At 44.8% G+C, this 20,650-nt stretch overlaps 1 protein-coding gene across 1 annotated transcript in view; it reads left to right on the forward strand.

Moving 5' to 3' along the window:
• Positions 1 to 19,881, forward strand: part of SLC7A6OS (solute carrier family 7 member 6 opposite strand) — a 55,486-nt gene extending 35,605 nt beyond the window's left edge. Inside the window, exon 5 of the mRNA XM_056526421.1 lies at positions 19,676 to 19,881. Within this exon, the coding sequence (XP_056382396.1) occupies positions 19,676 to 19,770 (95 nt within the window). The 3' untranslated portion in view covers positions 19,771 to 19,881. The remainder of the gene's footprint in view (positions 1 to 19,675) is intronic.
• The last annotated feature ends 769 nt before the right edge of the window (positions 19,882 to 20,650 follow it).

Genomic DNA, 20,650 nt, shown 5'->3' on the forward strand with positions numbered 1-20,650 from the left:
CCACCTCGAGTCATGAGGACCATTCTGCAGTTTCTGAAGTGGTGGACGGATTGGTGTCAGCCATCAGGGACACTTTTCATTTGGAGGACCCAAGAACTTTGTATCCTGATCCGGAAGTTTCTTTTCGCCTCTCTCGGCGTTCTCCCAAGGCTTTAAGTTCTCATACGGAATTTGACGCTTTGTTGGACGCGGCTTGAAAGCATCCGGACAAACTATTTCAGGGAACCAAGAAGATTCAAGCTCCATTTCCCTTTCCTCCAGATCTGGTTTCCAAGTGGACAATGCCACCTACAGTTGATCCTCCAGTCTCTCATCTCTCCAAATCTACTACTCTGCCTGTAGCGGACGCAGAATCACTTAAGGATCCTGTGGACAAAAAGATCGAGAACTTGGCGAAATTTGCCTTGTGCCAGGTTTGTCCCTGCTTCCCACCTTTTGCATCCGCTTGGGTGGCCAAGGCTGTTTCTGCTTCCCAACTACACCAGGGGATCCTGTCGGTTGCTCCCCGGGAGGACTTGGCGGATATTGCTCGCCAGCTCTCTTAGGCCGATTACTTTCTCTGCTCAGCAGTCTTAAAGTCCGCTCATTGCACGGCTTTTGCTTCAGGTAATTTGGTTGCCATTCGCCACTCCATGTGGCTGAAGGCGTGGGATGTTAGAAGAAATCTATAACAGTTACCCTTCTCCAGTTCCCAGCTCTTTGGAAAACTGCTAGATAAAATTATTTCCGAAGCTACAGGGGGTAAGAGTTCTCTGCTGCTGCAGAACAAGCCTCGTTGCTCCGATCCCCATCGGAAGGCAACTTCCTTTCGGTCCTTTGCATCAGGTCGCCCTCCCAAACAGGCATACTCCCAATCTCGGAAAGCCACTTCGTTCAGGTCACGTCCTTCCTGGAAGTCTGACAACTGCTCCGGCGGTTTCACGTCCAAGTCTGGTACCCGTAAGCCTTCCTCTTCCTGAAGGGGCGACGTCTTCTTCTCGGGTGGGAGGTCGTCTGTCTCTTTCGGGATGTTTGGCTGGCTCAGGTTCAGGACTCCTGCGTACGGGACGTAATTTCAGATGGTTACTGGATAGAATTTGCTTGCATCCACAGGGATCGTTTCCTCCGATCCCACCTCGATCCCCTTCTTTGGCAGCGGCCTTTCAGGTCTGTTTTGTACACTCCTCTCAGGGAGTGATAGTACCAGTTCCGCCAGGGAAGCGTTTTTTCGGGGTTTTACTCAAACCTCTTTGTCGTTCCCAAGAAGGAGGGCCCATTCTGGACCTCAAGTCCATTTTGTGGCTCCTTTTACTTTTGTTATGTTTTTGGGATCTGATGGTCCAGGGTCGCTGGTCTCCTCCAGAGGCTTGCCTTCCTATCAATCTTCTAGAGCTCCAGGCCATCTTTCTTTGCCTCCTCCACTGGGAGATCCTCCTTCAGGATCGGCCGGTCCGTGTTCAGTCTGATAATGCCACGGCTGTGGCATACATCAATCGCCACGGTGGCACGCGCAGTTGCTCGGTGATGGAGGAGGTCGCCAGGATTCTGATCTTGGCCAAGGCTAGAGTTCCCACTCTCTCGGCCATCCACATCCTGGGTGTGGAGAATTGGGAAGTTGATTTTCTCAGCCGATCTTGGGCGGATCTGGGGCAGTGGTCTCTCCATCCGGAGGTGTTTGCGCAGATCTGCGGGATCTCTTCTCGTCTTGCCACAACAGCCGGGCTCCCCACTTTGTTGCGAAGTCGCGAGTCCCTCTGGCTCTGGCGTTGGACGCTCTGGTCATTCTGTGGTTGTCCTTCAGTCTCCCTTACCTCTTTCCGCCTTTCCCTCTCCTGCCCATGGTTCTGCGGAAACTCAACGCGGAGGGCGTTCCAGCTAATTTTGGTGGCTCCGGACTGGCCAAGGCACGCGTGGTACGCCGATGTGATTCGGCTGGTCGCCGACGTACCTCTGTGCCTTCCACTTCGCCTCAATCTGCTCTCCCACGGTCCTCGCTGCCACCCCAGTTTACTGTCGCTGCATTTGATGGTGTGGCGGTTAAAACCGCGGTTTTGAGAGCTCGGGTTTTCATCCGGGGTGATTCGCACTATGCTTCGGTCATGTTTTCCTTTTTACTTTTCTACAATCCGGTTTATATTAACATTTGACCCTCGGCTCTTAAGGGTCAAGTGTCAGCTCTTTATATTCTGTTTCAATGGCAGTTAGCTTCTAATTCTCATGTCTGCACCTTTCTGCAGGGCATGGCCCATAAGGTGCTACCTTTCAGCTCTCCTAATCCTCCTTTGGGACCTCAACCTGGTGCTTGGTGCTTTGACGGAGGCTCCATTCGAACCTCTTCAGGACGCTTCTCTTCGCATCCTTTCGTGGAAGGTCGCCGTTCTCATCGCTATCACTTCCATTAGGAGGGTCTCTGAGTTGGCGTCTCTTTCCTGCCACTCCCCTCTTTTGGTCCTTCATGAGGACAAGGGGGGTTTTCGTCCATCTTCCTCCTTCTTGCCCAAGGTGGTTTCCCCCTTTCACGTGAACGAAGAGATTGTTCTTCCTTCTTTTTTGTCCAGCTCCTTCCAATGCTATGGAGCGTTCCCCCTACATAGTCTGGACGTTGTTCGGGCTGTCCGGATATATCTTTCAGTCACCTCTTCTTTTCGGAAGGGAGACTCCTTTTTCGTGCTTCCAGAGGGTAGTCGCAAGGGTCTTCCGGCTTCCAAGGTGACCATTTCGCGGTGGATCCGTTCTGCCATATCGGAATCATACCGTCATACAGGAAAGGTCTCACCTTTTCAAGTGACTGCACATTCCACACGTTCCGTTGGGGCTTCTTGGGCTCTCCGCAATAGGGCTTTGGCCCTGCAAGTTTTTAAGGCGGCCACCTGGTCGTCCTTGCACACGTTCACTAAATTTTACCACGTGCACACATTTGCGTCCACTGATGCCAGTTTGGGGCGAAAGGTGTTGCAGGTAGCTGTGGCTCAGGCCTCTGCCTGATTCTGTGTTGTTTTTTTTTTCCTGCCCCGGGGACTACTTTGGTACGCCCCATTGTTTCTTTGTCCCCCAATGGTACCGACCGAGAAAAGTAGATTTTTTTTAATGCTTACTGTAAAATCTTTCTCAAAGGATCCATTGGGGGACACAGCGCCCACCCATTGTTTTGTTTTTGCCCGAGGGGTGGTGTCGGTTTCCTCCTATTGCTTTGGGACTAAACTGATTAGCTTAGGGTCAGTAGGTGGGGTATATCCTGCCAGGAGGGGCCTACTTTTCTATGTATGCCTAGTGTCAGCGGCTCCTAGTGGCAAGAGCATATACCCACGGTTTCTGTCCCCCCCAATGTATCCTCAGAGAGAGAGAGATTTTACGGCAAGCATAAAAAATAAATCTACTTTTTTAATAAGCTATATGATATCAAAAGTTTACTTTAACCCCTTGCCGCAAATGGACGTTCATTAACGTCCATCTGCGGCTCCCGAGGTATGGATTCTGGTGAACGTAGTTCATAAGATTTTTTTTCAGTAGTAAAAAATAAAATCAAACCTATATACGTGTGTGTGTGTGTGTGTGTGTGTGTGTATATATGTATCTATGTATGTGTAAAATTGGTGGTGTAAAGAACAAGCCTTCATATGGATTTTTAGGTGGAAAATTGAAAGTGTTTTATGATTTTTAGGTGAGGAGGAAAAAACAAAAGTGCAAAAATGAAAAATCGCCAAAGAGGGAAGAGGTTAACCTGTTAAGGACCCAGGGCGTAAACTTACGCCCTGAGTCCCGGTCCTGCGATATAACGCGGGGTCACACAGTGACCCCCGCATCATATCGCAGCGGGCCCGATGTCAGGGTGAAGCCGGGACCCGGCGCTAATAGCGCGCGGCACTGATCGCGGTGCCGCGCGCTCAAAGCTGAGCCGCGCGGCTAAAAACAAAAGTAAAAGTGCCCGGCTAGCTCAGGGAGCTGTTCGGGATGCCGTGATTATACCGCGGCGATCCTGAACAGCTGTAGCACAGGAGGAAGGTCTCTTACCTTCCTTCCTGCAGTCTGATCGCCGAATGAATGCTTCAAGCCTGAGATCCAGGCTTGAGCAATCAATCGCCCAAAACACTGATTGATCCATTTCTATGGGGATGCATCAATCAGTGTTAAAGATCAGTAAATGCAATGTTATAGCCCCCTATAGGAGCTATAATATTGCATAAGAAAAGTGTAAAGTGTAAAAAAAAAAAAAAAAAAAAAATCATTAACCCTTTCAATTATCCCTTCCCCTAATAAATGTTTGAATCACCCGGCATTTCCAAGAAAAAAATAAAACTGTGTAAATAAAAAAAAACCTGGTATCGCCACGTGCGGAAATGTCCGAATTATAAAAAAAAATATACTACTTTTTAAACCGCGTTCAATGGCGTACGCGCAAAAAAATTCCAAAGTCCTATATTTTTGATCACTTTTTATACCACTAAAAAGTGATCAAAAAGTCTGATCAGAACAAAAATGGCACCGCTAAAAACTTCAGATAACGGTGCAAAAAATGAGCCCTCATAGCGCCCTGAACACAAAAAAATTAAGTTATAGGGCTCAGAATATGACCATTAAACTTTTAAATTTTCCTGCATGTATTCATGATTTTTTTTCTGAAGTGATACAAAATCAAACCTATACAAGTAGGGTATCATTTTAACTGTATGGACCTACAGAAAAAAGATAAGGTGTCATTTTTGCTGAAAAATGTACTGTGTAAAAACGGAAGCCCCCAAAACTTATAAAATAGTTTTTTCATCAATTTTGTCGCACATTGATTTATTTTTTCCCGTTTCACCGTAGATTTTTGGGTAAAATGACCAATGTCATTACAAAGTAGAATTAGTGACGCAAAAAATAAGCCATCATATAGAATTTTAGGTGAAAATTTTAGAGTTAGGATTTTTTTAAGTTGAGGAGGAAAAATTGAAAATGAAAAAACGGAAAAAGCCCGGGTCCTTAAAGGGTTAATGGGAGTGCCCATTTAAGGACACAGCCGATTTTGACCTTTAAGGACATGCCAATTTTATTTTTGCGTTTTACATTTTTTTTCCCCCTCGCCTTTTAAAAATCATAACTCTTTTATATTTTCGTCCACAGACTAGTATGAGGGCTTGTTTTTTGCATGACCAGTTGTCCTTTGTAATGACATCACTAATTTTACCATAAAATTGATGGCGCAACAAAAAAAATACTATTTGTGTCAGGAAATTGAAAAGAAAACTGCAAATTTTGGAAGGTTGTTTTCCGGCTGTAAAAATTTACTGTAAAAATGACATGTTTTCTTAATTCTGCGAGTCAATACGATTAAAATGATACACATGATTTACATACTTTTCTATTATTGTACCACTTTAAAAAAAAATCACAAACTTTTTAACTAAATTAGTACTTTTTAAAATCCCTCTCTTTTGACCATCTATATCTCTTCCAATTTTCCATCTAAGCGGCGGTATGAGGTCTCATTTTTTGCGCCATCATCTTTACTTTTTATTGATACCACACTTGTATGTATAAAACTCGTAATCATTTTTTTTTTTTTTTATAAAATGTGACAAAAAAAAGCAGCAATTTTGGACTTTTTTTTATTTTTTTTTATTTTTTTTTTTTTACATTCATGCCGTTAACCGTACGGGAACGTTAACATATTTTAATAGTTCGGACATTTACGAGCGCGGCGATACCAAATATGTTTATTAATTTTTTTTTATTCTTTTTTTTTTTTTACACTTTTTGGGGGTAAAATTGGAAAAAAGGGACAATTTACATTTTTTATTGGGGGAGGGGGATTTTTTTTTATTTATTTTAATTTTTTCATCTTTTTATGTTCCCATAAGGGACTATTTCTTAGCAATCACTTGATTGCTAATACTGTTCAGTGCTATGCATAGGGCATAGCACTGATCAGTATTATCGGCAATCTTCTGCTCTGGTCTGCTGGAAGGCAGATCAGTGCAGAAGGCGGCGGAGGCAGGTGAGGGGACCTCCATCCGCCATGTTAGCTGGTCTGATCCCCACAGCCGTGCCGCGGGCGATCAGATCAGCCAAAACTGTAGCCACACTACCGCAGAAGCCGTGATCTGTATTGATCACTGCATCTGAGGGGTTAAATGCGGACATCCACCATTTATGTACATTTATGTCCATGGTCGTTAAGGGGTTCAAAACCCAGACCCTCGCAAATGGGCGTGGGTTAGGGTTGAATTTCCTATGCTATGTTTGTAGTTGACATATAAGTAATGTGTACCAAGATTTATTTAAATATCTTCAGCCAGATAGTGCAGCTCATCCAGGATGGCACATCAATGGGAGCTGTGGCAAGAAGGTTTGCTAGGTCTGTCAGTGTAGTGTCCAGAGCATGGAGGCGCTACCAGGAGACATGCCAGTACATCAGGAGACATGGAGGAGGCAGCAGGAGGGCAACAACCCAGCAACAGGACTGCTACCGCCGCCTTTGTGCAAGGAGGAGCACTGCCAGAGCCCTGCAAAATGACCAACAGAAGGCCACAAATGTGCATGTGTCCACTCAAACAGTCAGAAACAGACTACGTAAGGGTGGTATGAGGGCCGACTTCCACAGGTGTGGGTTGTGCTTGCAGCCCAACACCATGCAGGATGTTTGGCATTTGCCAGAGAACTCCAAGATTGGCAAACTCACCACTGACGCCCTGTGCTCTTCACAGATGAAAGCAGGTTCACACTGAGCACATGTGACAGACGTAACAGAGTCTGTAGATGCCGTGGAGAACGTTCTGCTGCCTGCAACATCCTCCAGCATGTCCGGTTTGGCGGTGGGTCAGTAATGGTGTGGGGTGGCATTTCTTTGGAGGGCCGCACAGCCCTCCATGTGCTTGCCAGAGGTAGCCTGACTTCCATTAGGTACGGAGATGAAATTCTCAGACCCCTTGTGAGACCATATGCTGGTGCGGTTGGCCTTGGGTTCCTCCTAATGCAAGTCAATGCTAGACCTCATGTGGCTGGAGAGTGTCAGCAGTTCCTGCAAGAGTAAGGCATTGATGCTATGGACTGGCCTGCCTGTTCCCAGACCTGAATCCGATTGAGAACATATGGGACATCATGTCTCGCTCCATCCACCAATGCCAAGTTGCACCACAGACTGTCCAGGAGTTGGCGGATGCTTTAGTCCAGGTCTGGGACAACATCCCTCAGGAGACCATCTGCCACCTCATCAGGATCATTCCCAGGCATTGTAGGGTGGTCATACCGGCATGTGGAGGCCACACACACTACTGAGCCTCCTTTTGACTTGTTTTAAGGACATTACATCAAAGTTGGATCAGCCTGTAGTGTGGTTTCCACTTTGATTTTGAATGTGACTCCATATCCAGACCTCCATGGGTTGATACATTTGATTTCAATTGATAATTTTTGTGTGATTTTGTTGTCGGCACATTCAACTATGTAAAGACAAAAGTATTTCATACGATTAGTTTATTCATTCATATCTAGGATGTGTTATCTTAGGGTTTCCTTTTTTTGAGATATAGAGAGAGAGAGAAAAAAGGCAAAGCAGCACTCTCAAAAAGGGGAAATCTGTATATAGGGGTGCAAGCAGTCTCAGGGACTCTGGTCCTGGGTCCAAGTATGCAGGAAAAAAGGAACGGCTGCAGCCCACCAGCGTAGCAAAATAAGTGATTTATTCCAGCTAAAAAATGGACAACATTTCTGTGGTCTCACACCACCTTTCTCAAGTCAAAGTGCAAGTGATCCATGGTAGTTTAAATACAGTCATGGTGAAATAATTAGCATACATGAGACATAAAGTGACAAGTGCAAAATCTTAATATAGAGATGTATCTTTAAATATACTACATAAGTATCAAACAGTGCAGATGGTATGCAGCATAAGTGTAAAGTGACATTCGTGATTAATACATTAAAAACATGAGCAAATACATAATTACAGCAGCTGACAGTAATCAAAACATCATTGCAAGGGGCGGGAAGGAATTGTGGCATATTGTGCTTACCAGCCTGTGTTAGTAAATAGAAGAGGCGTGCACTGTATCCTCCACATGGCACCATATGTTGCGCTTCCATGTTTGGCCGGCGGGCCAATGGTGAATCGGGATCTCCTGAGCGTCATCAGTCACGAGAGCTGCGGTCACATGATCGACAAACGTCGTCATCAAACATGTGACCAGTGGCCGGATCTGCCCATAATGCTATTAAGGGGCAATAGTAGTGTGCGCACGTGCAGCGCATTCTCAAGAGGCAAAGGCAGCCATGATATGTGTGGGAAAAGTAAGGGCAGGAGATGAGTGAAGGAACAAGAAGTATCAAAGGAAAAAAGAAAAGTATAATCAAGTCTACTCTACTTGTGATTATACTCTTCTTTTTTCCTTTGATACTTATTGTTCATTCTCTTTTTTCTGAGACCTGTCAATTACATTTTTTATTTTGGAATTCCCTTTTAACATAATTTTTAAATATAAAGTTTGTGTACTGTAAGTCATAGGTTTTTTTTTAAATTCCGCGAAAATTTTACATAATTAAGGCCCCAATGGCACGCTTGTATTTTCTTAAACCCCTTTACTAAGTCCAGGTTAAAGAATATAAGCCAGTTCTAAATATATAGAAAGAGTTGACTGCAGCACACCAGCGTAGCCAATAAAACAATGTAGCTTTTTTTCCATAGATACAATGACTACATTTCTGTGGCCTCACACCACCATTGTCAAGTCATGGTGGTCTCACACCACCATTGCCGGTGTGCTGCAGTCAGGGGGGGAAGGGTTTGGGAGGGTTGCAATCGCACCCCTTCATTCTGCCGCCGAATGTCTGTCTGCCATCTATCAGCCAAGATGCATATGCCGGTTCAGCTCCTAAACCACACTGTATTTTACAATATTTTGCCATTTAAATAGCAAAAGACTGCAAATATTTTAAAGTATTTATTTAGTCTTGCTATTTAACAAACATTACCAACAAGGTAAAACATAAACAGTCTCCGTAGGTCCCAGAGACCGACTCCACCATAATGACAGTGAATGATTTTTGCATACATTGAATCCCTATCAGTAAGGAAGGGTACATCTGAGACCCGACTGGAGAAAGCACAGACAGACAAACAAACACTCGCACAAGCACACTTCCTGGTAACCCCCCCCCCCCAAAAACCCCAAAACCCAGCCTCTTCCCTTAAAAAACATAAGAACACTATAGGCAACCTACTGGGACAATAGAGCTGGGGGGTCAGCAGACACATCCAGTTGAAGCCAGGGGGTCCACACCTTGTCAAATTTCTTGGGGCACTTACAACTCACAAACAACGCCTGGTAAAATGGGACATATTTGTTAACCAGATTAAGCAACCTAGACAGAGAGGGAGGGGATGTATCCTTCCAGGTCATCACTACCACTTTACGGGCACAGAATAGAAGAAAGCGAATCAGCAGGAGTCTATGTGAACCAGAGACAACTTCATTAATAATTCCTAACTGGCACACTACAGGTGTGAGTAAAAAAGGAAGTCCAGATTATCTGCCAGAAACCCCATCACCTCCATCCTGAAGGAGGCGATGGCGGGACACTCCCAAACAGCATGAAAAAAGGCACCAACTTCTGAAGAAAAAACGAAAACACAGATCAGACAGGGAAACACCTATACACTTCAGTTTAGCAGGGGTATAATACAACCTCAAGACCTATCTAGATTGGATCAATTTATCTCTACTACTACCTACAGTGAAATAATAACCTTCAACCTCCTTCCACTGGTACTCTGACAAATCCGAGATATCAGCCACCCATTTATGAAAGGCTTCTGAGAAAGGGCTAGGCCCCAGCGACTGGAGGAGAGCATAGGAGTGAGTGAGGGGTTTAGAAAGATCTGTGGTGCCCAGGAGAAGCTCCAGAAATGCAAGAGTAAATGTCAGGGAGCCAAACTGTGCCTTTACCGCATGCCTAAGCTGAAGATACCTATAAAAGTCATTTCCAGGGATGCTATAATGTTCCTTCATGTCTGAAAAGGATAAGAAAACCTGATCCTCTCCAAACAAGTGGATCACAAATTTGACTCCATGAGAACCCCAAAAGCCAGCCTCCTGTAACCCATGCAGGTTAAAAAAATTACATTCCCCCACAAGGGTGCTCTAGGAGATACCAGAGACTGTGGAAATTAGTTCGACACCACGGAACACATTTTAGCTATAGGTTAAAGGGGAATAAGAAAAGAGGAGCGAGAGTGATACCTGTAGAGTGAGTTAGGAAGAGCTTCATAGGAACCCATAAGCACTCCAGCCAAGGCAGTTGCCGAGTGCGACAGATCCAGGTCGATCCACTACGCTCCATAGACCAGTTTAGTTATATGCATCAGGGGCAGCTAAGCCACCATGCTGCTTAGAAGCCTGTAGAAGAGCCCAACCAAGTCTGGGAGGCTTTCCCTGCCAATAGAAAGATCCCAGAGCACCACATAGAGCACTAAAATATTTCTTAGGGGAATCGGAGCTAAATGAAAAAGGTACAGGAATTTAGGAAGGTAAATCATTTTGAAGATATTGATCCTGCCAGCTAGGGACAGAGGGAGCGAGGACCAGGCATTCAACCGCTCCACAGTGGAGCATAAGAGCAGATCCAAATTCAGGGAAAGATAGTCCGTCAGGGATGCAGTAACCTCCACCCCAAGGTATCTAAAATGGGAGACAACTTGCACCCCCGCCGGGAGAGAGGAGGGGAGGAGAACCCAGGGTGAAAGCGCCATTAGAGAAGACTTAGCCCAGTATACATGTAAGGCCAAAATGGAACTAAACCAGTCAAGTAGGTCAATTAAAGACAGAAGAGAACCATGTCATCTGCATAAAGGGAAACCCTCTCTACAATAGACCCCCTGTGGATATAAAAAATAGTGGGGTCTTTACGGATGGCCGCTGCTAAAGGTTCAGTCGCAAGCGCAAAATGTGAAGAACATAGCAGGCATCCCTGCCTCGTCCCACGACCCAGGAGGAAGGGAGTAGAATCATCCATGTTAGTGCAAATGCGGGCCCTAGGGCTATCATATAACAACTGAACCCAAGCACAGAATCTGGAACCAAACGCACCCAGGACCTCCCATAGAAAGGGCCACACCACTGAGTCAAATACCTTATAAACATCCAGACTAACTACCACTCCAGTAGGGAAGCCCTCCCCACCACTGCAATATTGAGTTGCAGGTGCTTGACATTAACGTCAGTAGCTCTACCCGGCATAAACCCAGTTTGGTCAGGATGAATGATGGAGGAGATGACACCATGTAGGCGAGTAACTAGCACTCTAGCCAAGCTCTTAATATCAACATTTAAAAGGGAGATATGTTTATAAGAATCAGGCAGCAATGGGTCCTTTCCAGGCTTGGGAAGTACTACAATCAACGCCTCCCTCATAGAGTCTGAAAGAGAATCTTCAACACCCATCGAGTGAAATAGTTTGAGTATAGGGCCAATTGCTCCTCATTCATCCTATACCAATCGCCAATCATCTCATCTAGACCCAGGGTTTTTCCAGGAGGAAGATCAAGAATAGCCTGCTCCTCCACCTCAACTCCAAATGGGGCATCCAGCGCCTCCATCTGAGCACAGCTGAGCTTGGGAAGGGATAACTCCTGCAAGAAACACAGAATTTCCCCCTGACAGGGCCTAGGAGGGGCAGAATACAAGGAAGAGTAAAAGTCCCTGAAGACAGAGTTAATCAACTGGGGGTCAGACACCACAGAACCAGTGTGAGAGAAGGACCTATGGGCTGCAGAGTAAAAGGAAAAGGAAGATGCAGTCAGGTACTTCCTTCTCCAGAGGTCAGTCAGACCCAATGCCAGGCGTCGAGTATGAAAGGAGGAGCCAGGGTCAGCTGCAGTGGTGCGGTTGAGCATAGGATCAGGAGCCAAATTGAAATCACCTATAAAAAGGACAGGGTCAGAGGGAAAAGACAACAGTTTGTTAGTAATCAACTCCAACACAGAGACCTGAAAAGGAGGGGCACATAAACAGAGACAAGAACAAATGAAAAAGAACCCATAGAACAGTGCAACATAACAAACCTCCTAAAGTGGTCGCAGACTGCCTGGGAAACAACCAGTGGCAAGGACTTAGTGATTAAGACAGTCCAGGCCCTCTTAAACTTGAAATTAAGCCCCCAAACATTCCAACTAACAATCTTCAGGGTCCCCATCACAAAAGATAGCCATAGAGAGAAGCAGGAAGGAGCAAAGGAGCACCGGGACCACACACCACATGCAACCCACATAAAGACAGGACACAGACATATAACAAATGCAGCAAACCAAAACATTCCCAAGAATTCCCTGCCTAACACTAATCGGGACATAGTAAACATCTACGCTCTAAAACCGTGCAGACCTTTACCCTTCGGGGCATCGAAGAGACTATAGGCAAACCTAAAAACTACAGTTGAGAAAGGTAGACAAAGACCGGCACTGGCGTCTATGGTTTTAAACAGTCTCTAGCAGGTTCTGGCTATCTGCCAAACATTCAGCGCTGCAGCAAAGCAACCAACTGGCTGGAACCAAACGAGGTGCTCAATCCTCCAGAGCATACCGTGCAACATCGGTAAATAAGAAATAGAGAATGAGGAGGCACTCACGGTTTCACGGTGCAGCAGTTTTCTTTATTTTCAGTGCAGGGTTGGAGCAGTACAGCATCCGCAGGACACCATTGCTGTGCTCCTGCAATGGTGTCCTGCGGATGCTGTACTGCTCCAACCCTGCACTGAAAATAAAGAAAACTGCTGCACTGTGAAACCGTGAGTGCCTCCTCATTCTCTATTTCTTATCTAAAAACTACAGTGACCCCCTGACCGGCCATGGCGCCAACATATGATAATTTCAACATACGATGGCCTCTCAGAGGCCATCGCATGTTGAAGGCAGCATCAACATACGATGCTTTTGTATGTCGGGGCCAGCCCATAAACTGCTATCCAGCAGCGCAGACTGCTTCAGCTGCCGCCAGATAGCCGTTTAAGGTGCTCCGTGGGGTGATGGTCATTCATCTGTCCCCGACGTTCCGGACCACCCTCTTCCGGATTCCCTGCATCGCCGTCGTTCTCCGTCGTCATCATCACGTCACCGCGCACGCTGTCCCGTCATCCAGTAGGAGTGACGTGATGACTGCCATGAAGAGCGACGATCCCAGGCAGCAGAGACTGTTCAGAGCGATGGGGACACCCCGGGGACGCGGCAACAGCGATGGAGGGTGACATCCAGGGCAGCGATGACGGTCCGGAGCGGCGGGGACAGGGGAGTATAACTTCCTATACTTTTCATTGCACGGATCCCTCAACATACGATGGTTTCAACAAACGATGATTCATTTGGAACAAATTACCATCGGATGTTGAGGGACCACTGTACAAGTAACAGAAACCTCCCGCCACCCCACCACAAACTAAAATGGCCGGTAACTAAGGATACTACCTAGTGAGACCTTAGGGAGAACTGGAACCTATGAAGACCTTAAAGGGGTATTCCAGGAAAAACTTTTTTATATATATCAACTGGCTCCAGAAAGTTAAACAGATTTGTAAATTACTTCTTTAAAAAAAAAATCTTAATCCTTTCAGTACTTATGAGCTTCTGAAGTTAAGGTTGTTCTTTTCTGTTTAAAGCCTCTCTGATGACACCTGTCTCGGGAAACGCCCAGTTTAGAAGAGGTTTGCTATGGGGAAACTGGGCGTTTCCCGAGACTGGTGTCATCAGAGACAGAAAAGAACAACCTTAACTTCAGAAGCTCATAAGTACTGAAAGGATTAAGATTTTTTAATAGAAGTAATTTACAAATCTGTTTAACTTTCTGGAGCCAGTTGATAGATAGATAGATATATTTATATTTATTTATATTTAAAAAAAAAATTCCTGGAATACCCCTTTAACCCCTTAAGGACTCAGACAATTTAATTTTTACGTTTTCATTTTTTCCTCCTCGCCTTCTAAAAATCATAACTCTTTTATATTTTCATCCACAGACTAGTATGAGGGCTTGTTTTTTGCGCGACCAGTTGTCCTTTGTAATGACATAACTCATTATATCATAAAATGTATGGCGCAACCAAAAAACACTATTTTTGTGAGGAAACTAAAACGAAAAACGCAATTTTGCTAATTTTGGAAGGTTTCGTTTTCACGCCGTACAATTTATGGTAAAAATTACGTGTGTTCTTTATTCTGAGGGTCAATACGATTAAAATGATACCCATTATTACATACTTTTATATTATTGTTGCGCTTAAAAAAAATCACAAACTTTTTAACCAAATTAGTACGTTTATAATCCCTTTATTTTGATGACCTATAACTTTTTTATTTTTCCGTATAAGCGGCGGTATGGGGGCTCATTTTTTGCGCCATGATCTGTACTTTTTTTTGATACCACATTTGCATATAAAAAACTTAATACATTTTTTATAATTTTTTTTTTTAATAAAATGTATTAGAAAAGTCGGACATTTACGCACGCGGCGATACCAAATATGTGTATAAAAAATTTTTTTTTACGCTTTTTAGGGGTAAAATAGGAAAAAACGGACGTTTTACTTTTTTATTGGGGGAGGGGATTTTTCACTTTTTTTTTTACTTTTACTTTTACATTTTTTTTAAATTTTTTTTACACTTGAATAGTCCCCATAGGGGACTATTCATAGCAATACCATGATTGCTAATACTGATCTGTTCTATGTATAGGACATAGAACAGATCAGTGTTTTCGGTCATCTTCTGCTCTGGTCACAGACCAGAGCAGGAGACGCCGGGTGCCGCACGGAGGAAGGAGAGGGGACCTCCGTGTGGCGTTATGAATGATCGGATCCCCGCAGCAGCGCTGCGGGCGATCCGATCATTAATTCAAATCGCGCACTGCCGCAGATGCCGGGATCTGTATTGATCCCGGCACCTGAGGGGTTAATGGCGGACGCCCGCGAGATCGCGGGCGTCGGCCATTGCCGGCGGGTCCCCGGGATCAGCCGCGCATGACACGGGCATCGCTCCGATGCCCGCGGTTATGTTTAGGACGTAAATGTACGTCCTGGTGCGTTAAGTACCACCGCACCAGGACGTACATTTACGTCCTGCGTCCTTAAGGGGTTAAGGAAAAGCTAACTCCCTAACTGCTATCTAAGAGACAATGGGGGAGAGCAGCCATGAACAGGACAATTCAATCCAGAGGTCTGACGGGGGGGGGGGGGGGCTGCCTCAATCCAATGAAGAGCCTCAGTTGGAGAGGTGAAGAACTTGGTAGAGGCCCCTTCCACCACTCTCAGGCAAGCAGGATACAGCATTAAGTAGCGGTAGCCCTTGGCACGCAGCTTCGATCGGACCTCAGTGAACTGCACCCGCTGCTTACGTAGCTCCACGGAAAAGTCTGGGTAGAAAGACACTGCTCCCTCTTCCTTGAGTCGCACTGCACGAAGAACAGCATCCCTATCCTTAAAGTGTAGAAGTTTGGCCAGGAAGGGACGAGGAGGACCCCCGGGAGGAGGAGGCCTAGCTGGTACTCTGAGCCTGTGTATCTGAGAAATAAGGAGAGGTGTCCACTGGAAAAATCTCCTTCAGCCACGTTTCCAGGAATAACACAGGATCATTTCCTTCCACCTTTTCAGGAAGGCCCACAAGACTATTATTATTGCGCCTCAAACTGTTCTCCATATCATCCATAGGGCTCAAAACTCCCGTAACCTGGCGTTGTAGAGCGTCAACCCGCTCCGGCAAGGGATGTACAGTATCCTCCAGCGTAGAGACCCTACGCTCCACCTTTTCAGTGTGCTCACGTATGTTCTGGGTCTCATGTCACAGAATAACAAACTCCTGTCGCAGTTCATCTACTTTAGTCACCATAATGGATTGACAGGAGGTAAAGGCAGCCAATAGTTCAGAGAACCAATGGTCCATAGCTGTAGCATCAGAGACAGGCCTTACAGGAGACTGTTGCTGTGTAGGAGTCGGAGATCCCTCAAACAATGGCAGAGGTGGATCAGGAGAGGTGCCCCTAGGACAGTCCTGAGGTCTGGAGAACTGGCTCAGCGCTTTCGCTGAATGCACCGAAACTTTGGTAGCAAGCGGGGTCTGAGCACCAGGATCACGTTGAGAAGGGGCTGCAGGAACGGGAGGACCCATCATCAGAGGAGGCTTCCTCATCAGAGGTCAGCCTAGAGGCCTCAGCATATTGTTTGGATTTCTTATTCCTGTGTCTATCACAGGGGCCACCTATGGTTGACAGGGCCACACAGAGAGCAGGTAGGAAGGCACTAGAAACGCAATCAAAGGGGTGCAGGTCACCACTCTAGATTTATCAGTCCTTAGCAAACGGACAAAGTACCACAAGTCCCAGCAGACCAGGGCCACACAGAGAGCAGGTAGAAAGGCACTAGGTATATAGTGCAGGCAGTAGGGGGCACCTCAATGGGTTAGGCAGTTAGCCACAGAAGCAAGGAGAGTACCACAAGTCCCAGCAGGAGCCCAGCCAGGGCACAGGGGTACTCGATCAGCAACACTCCAGAGGTGCCAGGAGCAGGGAGATGCAGTGCAGCAAGCAGGGCCCACAGCCCATCCAACTGCCACAGGAGCAGGGGCAAGCTACCGCAGAAGATTCCAGCTGAGCCTCCCAGCGGGATGTCAGCAGCCCCCTTCTTTCAGCGGGACCTGCTATGGCTACCAGAAAAGATGGCCCAGCCCATGAAGGCTGAAGATTGTGCCACTACTCACATGCAGCCCATTTTCAGGAGCTCTCCGGCACCAGACTGCCCAGCTCTGGACCTCTGGTGCATCCGACTGCCCAGTACCACAGGCCGCATTCACTGGAGACTGCCCGCAACACCGAGGAACAGCGGAGCCTGACCAGCAGCAGCACCCAGTGATCCCGCACCCCCGGAGAGACAGAGCAGGAAGACTGTCCAGAAGGCTAAGTTTTAAGGGGTAATAGCGGAAGGGCAGCGGCAGGGCAGCGGGAGCTACTACAGCTCACGTCCGCTCAGGCCGGCATCCTGGCCACCCCTGAAAAGATTGCAAATATTATAAAATACCGAATTAGTTCTTGAAATATGTATTGTATGTAAAACGTATGTTTCACACTGAAAAGGTGGAACAAGGTGGAGCAATATAAAGTGTCTCAATTAAATCATCTGGCATTAAATCAATGAATAGTCTGGGTGTGGAACAAGTAATAGAGGTCAGATGTGCTTTCTACAACTCATGTTACAACACGGCACTTAAGCCTCTCCTGCAAATGTTCCAACTACACCCTAAGGCTGGGTTCACACCACGTTTTTGCAATACAGTTACTGTATCAGGTTTTTGATGTAAAAAAAAACGGATTCCTCAAAACCGGACTAAATTGTATCAAAAAGTGTGTACAAATTTTAATCCGTATACGGTTGAAAACCGTATACAGTTTGAAAAATGATGTCCAGTTGCATCCTTTGTTTTTTTTAAGAAAAAAAAGTGTGTTTTTAACTTTTCACTCCATTTTATGAATAAAGTTTTTCACATGTTTATTGAAATTCCAATAAAAACTGTGCAACGTTAAAATCCGTATGGTGAAAACTGGATGGAATCGTACGCACATACGGTTCTGTACAGTTCCCATTGACTCCCATGTTTAAAAAAAAGTATACATTTCAGTACAGTTTTTCACCCGGACCAAAAACCGTGGTAGGCTACGATTTTGGGTACGGGGAAGAAAACTGACGAAACCGTACAGGATAAAAAAATGATCACAACCGGATGCATCTTTTGGCATACGGTTGTCAATACAGTTCCGTACGGTTTTCGAATTGAATATGTACACGGGAACTGTATTGCAAAAACGTGGTGTGAACCCAGCCTTAGTCAGCTTAGAACATTGGAGGTTATGTGTGCTGGCATTAGGACTATAGAAATGATAGACCCTGCATTATGGTTTATTGAGATGTTGATCATAGAATTGCTTCAAACACTAACAAACATAAGGCTTAGTCCACTGTCAAAGTCTAGTAAAAGAAAAGCTAAAGTTCAATAGATTTTTTTTTTGTTTTTAGCAGTAGTACTAGTAATAATGACGTTATCCAGCTGTAGATACAAGGCTTTGGAAGGTGTTTGTTCAGCCCTTATTCGTTTTCTTTTATATAGAATAGTAACTTTTCTAGCCCATATCCCCTTAAATCACACCTCTTACTAGAATATTTATATAAATCAGTAATATATGAAGCATTGTAATATGTTTTTGTTATTTCATTACTTTCCAGAAGCCAGTAGCCACTTTTACTTAAACATCTATTTCTGAAAGTTTACAGGTAGCGAAACAATTGGACAGAGGCATGTAATGGTCCAATATCACAGTTCTTGTACAACAAATGACCTGAGATTCCCAACCTCTTTAATGCAGGCAAATGGTGCTTCTGGCTGTAGGATATAGGCAAAAATCTGGAAGTCCCATAAGCCAGTGTTTCCCAACCCAGTCCTCAAGGCACACCAACAGTCCAGGATTTTATTTTTTCCTTGTTCTATTCCAATGGAGTAACTGAAAAAACCCAGAATGTTGGTGTGCCTTGAGGACTGGGTTGGGAAACACTGCCATAAGCGATAGTCTGAAATCAAGCCATGGGATCAAAAGCAGCCTTGAAATTTTCGCCCGTATTCTGCTTCCAAGAGCACCATTAGAGGTACCTTTTTAAGTGGGTTCAAAGAAAGGGGCACATGTGGCAAGCTATTCTCTGCCCTAGCTGGCATTTTAGTGGGCAATACAGTAAATGCATTTAAGCCCATCATAGTAGGTTTGGTAAGGCATTGTACACATGCCAGGCTTTAAAGGGGTATTTCGGTGGAATTTTTTTTTAATCAACTGGCTTCAGAAAGTTAAACAGATTTGTAAATTACTTCTATTAAAAAATCTTAATCCTTTCAATAATTATCAGCTGCTTAAGTTGAGTTGTTGTTTTCTGTCTGGCAACAGTGCTCTCTGCTGACACCTCTGCTTGTCTCGGGAACCCTTTTCCCATTTAAAAAAAAGTGTAAATAAACATATGTGGTATCACCACGTGTGAAAATTTACGAAACTATAAAAATATATAGTTGATTTAAACCGCACGATCAATGGCGTGAACACAAAAAAAGTCTAAAGTCCAAAATAGCGTATTTTTGGTCACTTTTTAGATAATGAAAAATGAATAAAAAGCTATCAAAAAGTCTGATCAATACAAAAATGGTACCGCTAAAAACTTAAGATCACGGCACAAAAAAATGAGCCCTCATACCACCCCATACGCAGAAAAATAAAAGTTTTATAGGTCGTATGGATCTACAGAATAAAGAAAATGTGTCATTTTTACCGAAAAATTTACTGCGTAGAAACGGAAGCCCCCAAAATTTTCAAAATGGCATTTTTTCTTCAATTTTGTCGCACAATGAATTTTGTTTCCCATTTTGCAGTGGACTTTTTGGTAAAATAACTAATGTCACTGCAAAGTAAAATTGGTGGCGCAAAACATAAGCTATAATATGGAATTTTAGGTGCAAAATTGAAAGGGTTATGATTTTTAAAAGGTAAGGAGGGAAACAAAAAGGAAAAAACCCTGAGTCCTTAAGGGGTTAAAGTAGTGACATTGCCCTCATTGTTGCTTATAGTCTAATAAAATTTAGTGGAACATTTTGGAAGAACAATGATGACTGTTGCAGCTGTTATGTAATGTAGTAATTCGTTTTTTCCTTCCTCAGGTTATTATGAAGAAGGTGATGAGTGTGGCAGGGGACATGCTTGGGATGTTTACCATCAGGAAAGAATGAAAGAATATGATGAAGATTCTGACTAACTTGTAAATGTCATACATTGGAGGGCATCTTTCTGTAAGAAGACCAGTGCTCTGTTTTAAGGGCAAGGTTACCAGATTTAATATATAAAAAATAAATTTGTAAGAAAATCATTAATTTTTTTTTAAGTTTCTGTTCATGCTGGCATTGGGTCCCATTCTAATTACTTAAACAACACAATGTAACTCCAAATCAATCACACTTCTGTGAAATCACACTTTCCAAACAGGAAGCAACACTGATTGACAATCAATTTCACATGCTGTTGTGCAAATGGAACAGACAACAGGTGAAAATTATAGGCAATTAGCAAGACACCCCCAATAAAGGAGTGGTTCTGCAGGTGGTGACCACAGACCACTTCTCAGTTCCTATGCTTCCTGGCTGATGTTTTGGTCACTTTTGAATGCTGGCAGTGCTTTCACTTTAGTGGTAGCATGAGACTGAGTCTACAACCCACACAAGTGGCTCAGGTAGTGCAGCTCATCCAGGATGGCACATCAATGCGAGCTGTGGCAAGAAGGTTTGCTGTGTCTGTCAGCGTAGTGTCCAGAGCATGGAGGCGCTACCAGGAGACAGGGCAGTACATTAGGAGATGTGGAGAAGGCCATAGGAGGGAAACAACCCAGCAACAGGACCACTACCTCCACCTTTGTGCAAGGAGGAACAGGAGGAGCACTGCCAGAGCCCTGCAAAATGACCTCAGGCAGGCCAAAAATGTGCATGTGTCCCCTCAAACGGTCAGAAACAGACTCCATGAGGGTGGTATGAGGGCCCGACGTCCACATGTGGGAGTTGGGCTTACAGCCCAACATCGTGCAGGACGTTTGGCTTTTGCCAGAGAACACAAAGATTGGCAAATTCGCCACTGGCGCCCTTTGC

Source organism: Hyla sarda, chromosome 6 (genome assembly GCF_029499605.1).
Source record: "Hyla sarda isolate aHylSar1 chromosome 6, aHylSar1.hap1, whole genome shotgun sequence".
Classification (NCBI taxonomy): domain Eukaryota; kingdom Metazoa; phylum Chordata; class Amphibia; order Anura; family Hylidae; genus Hyla; species Hyla sarda.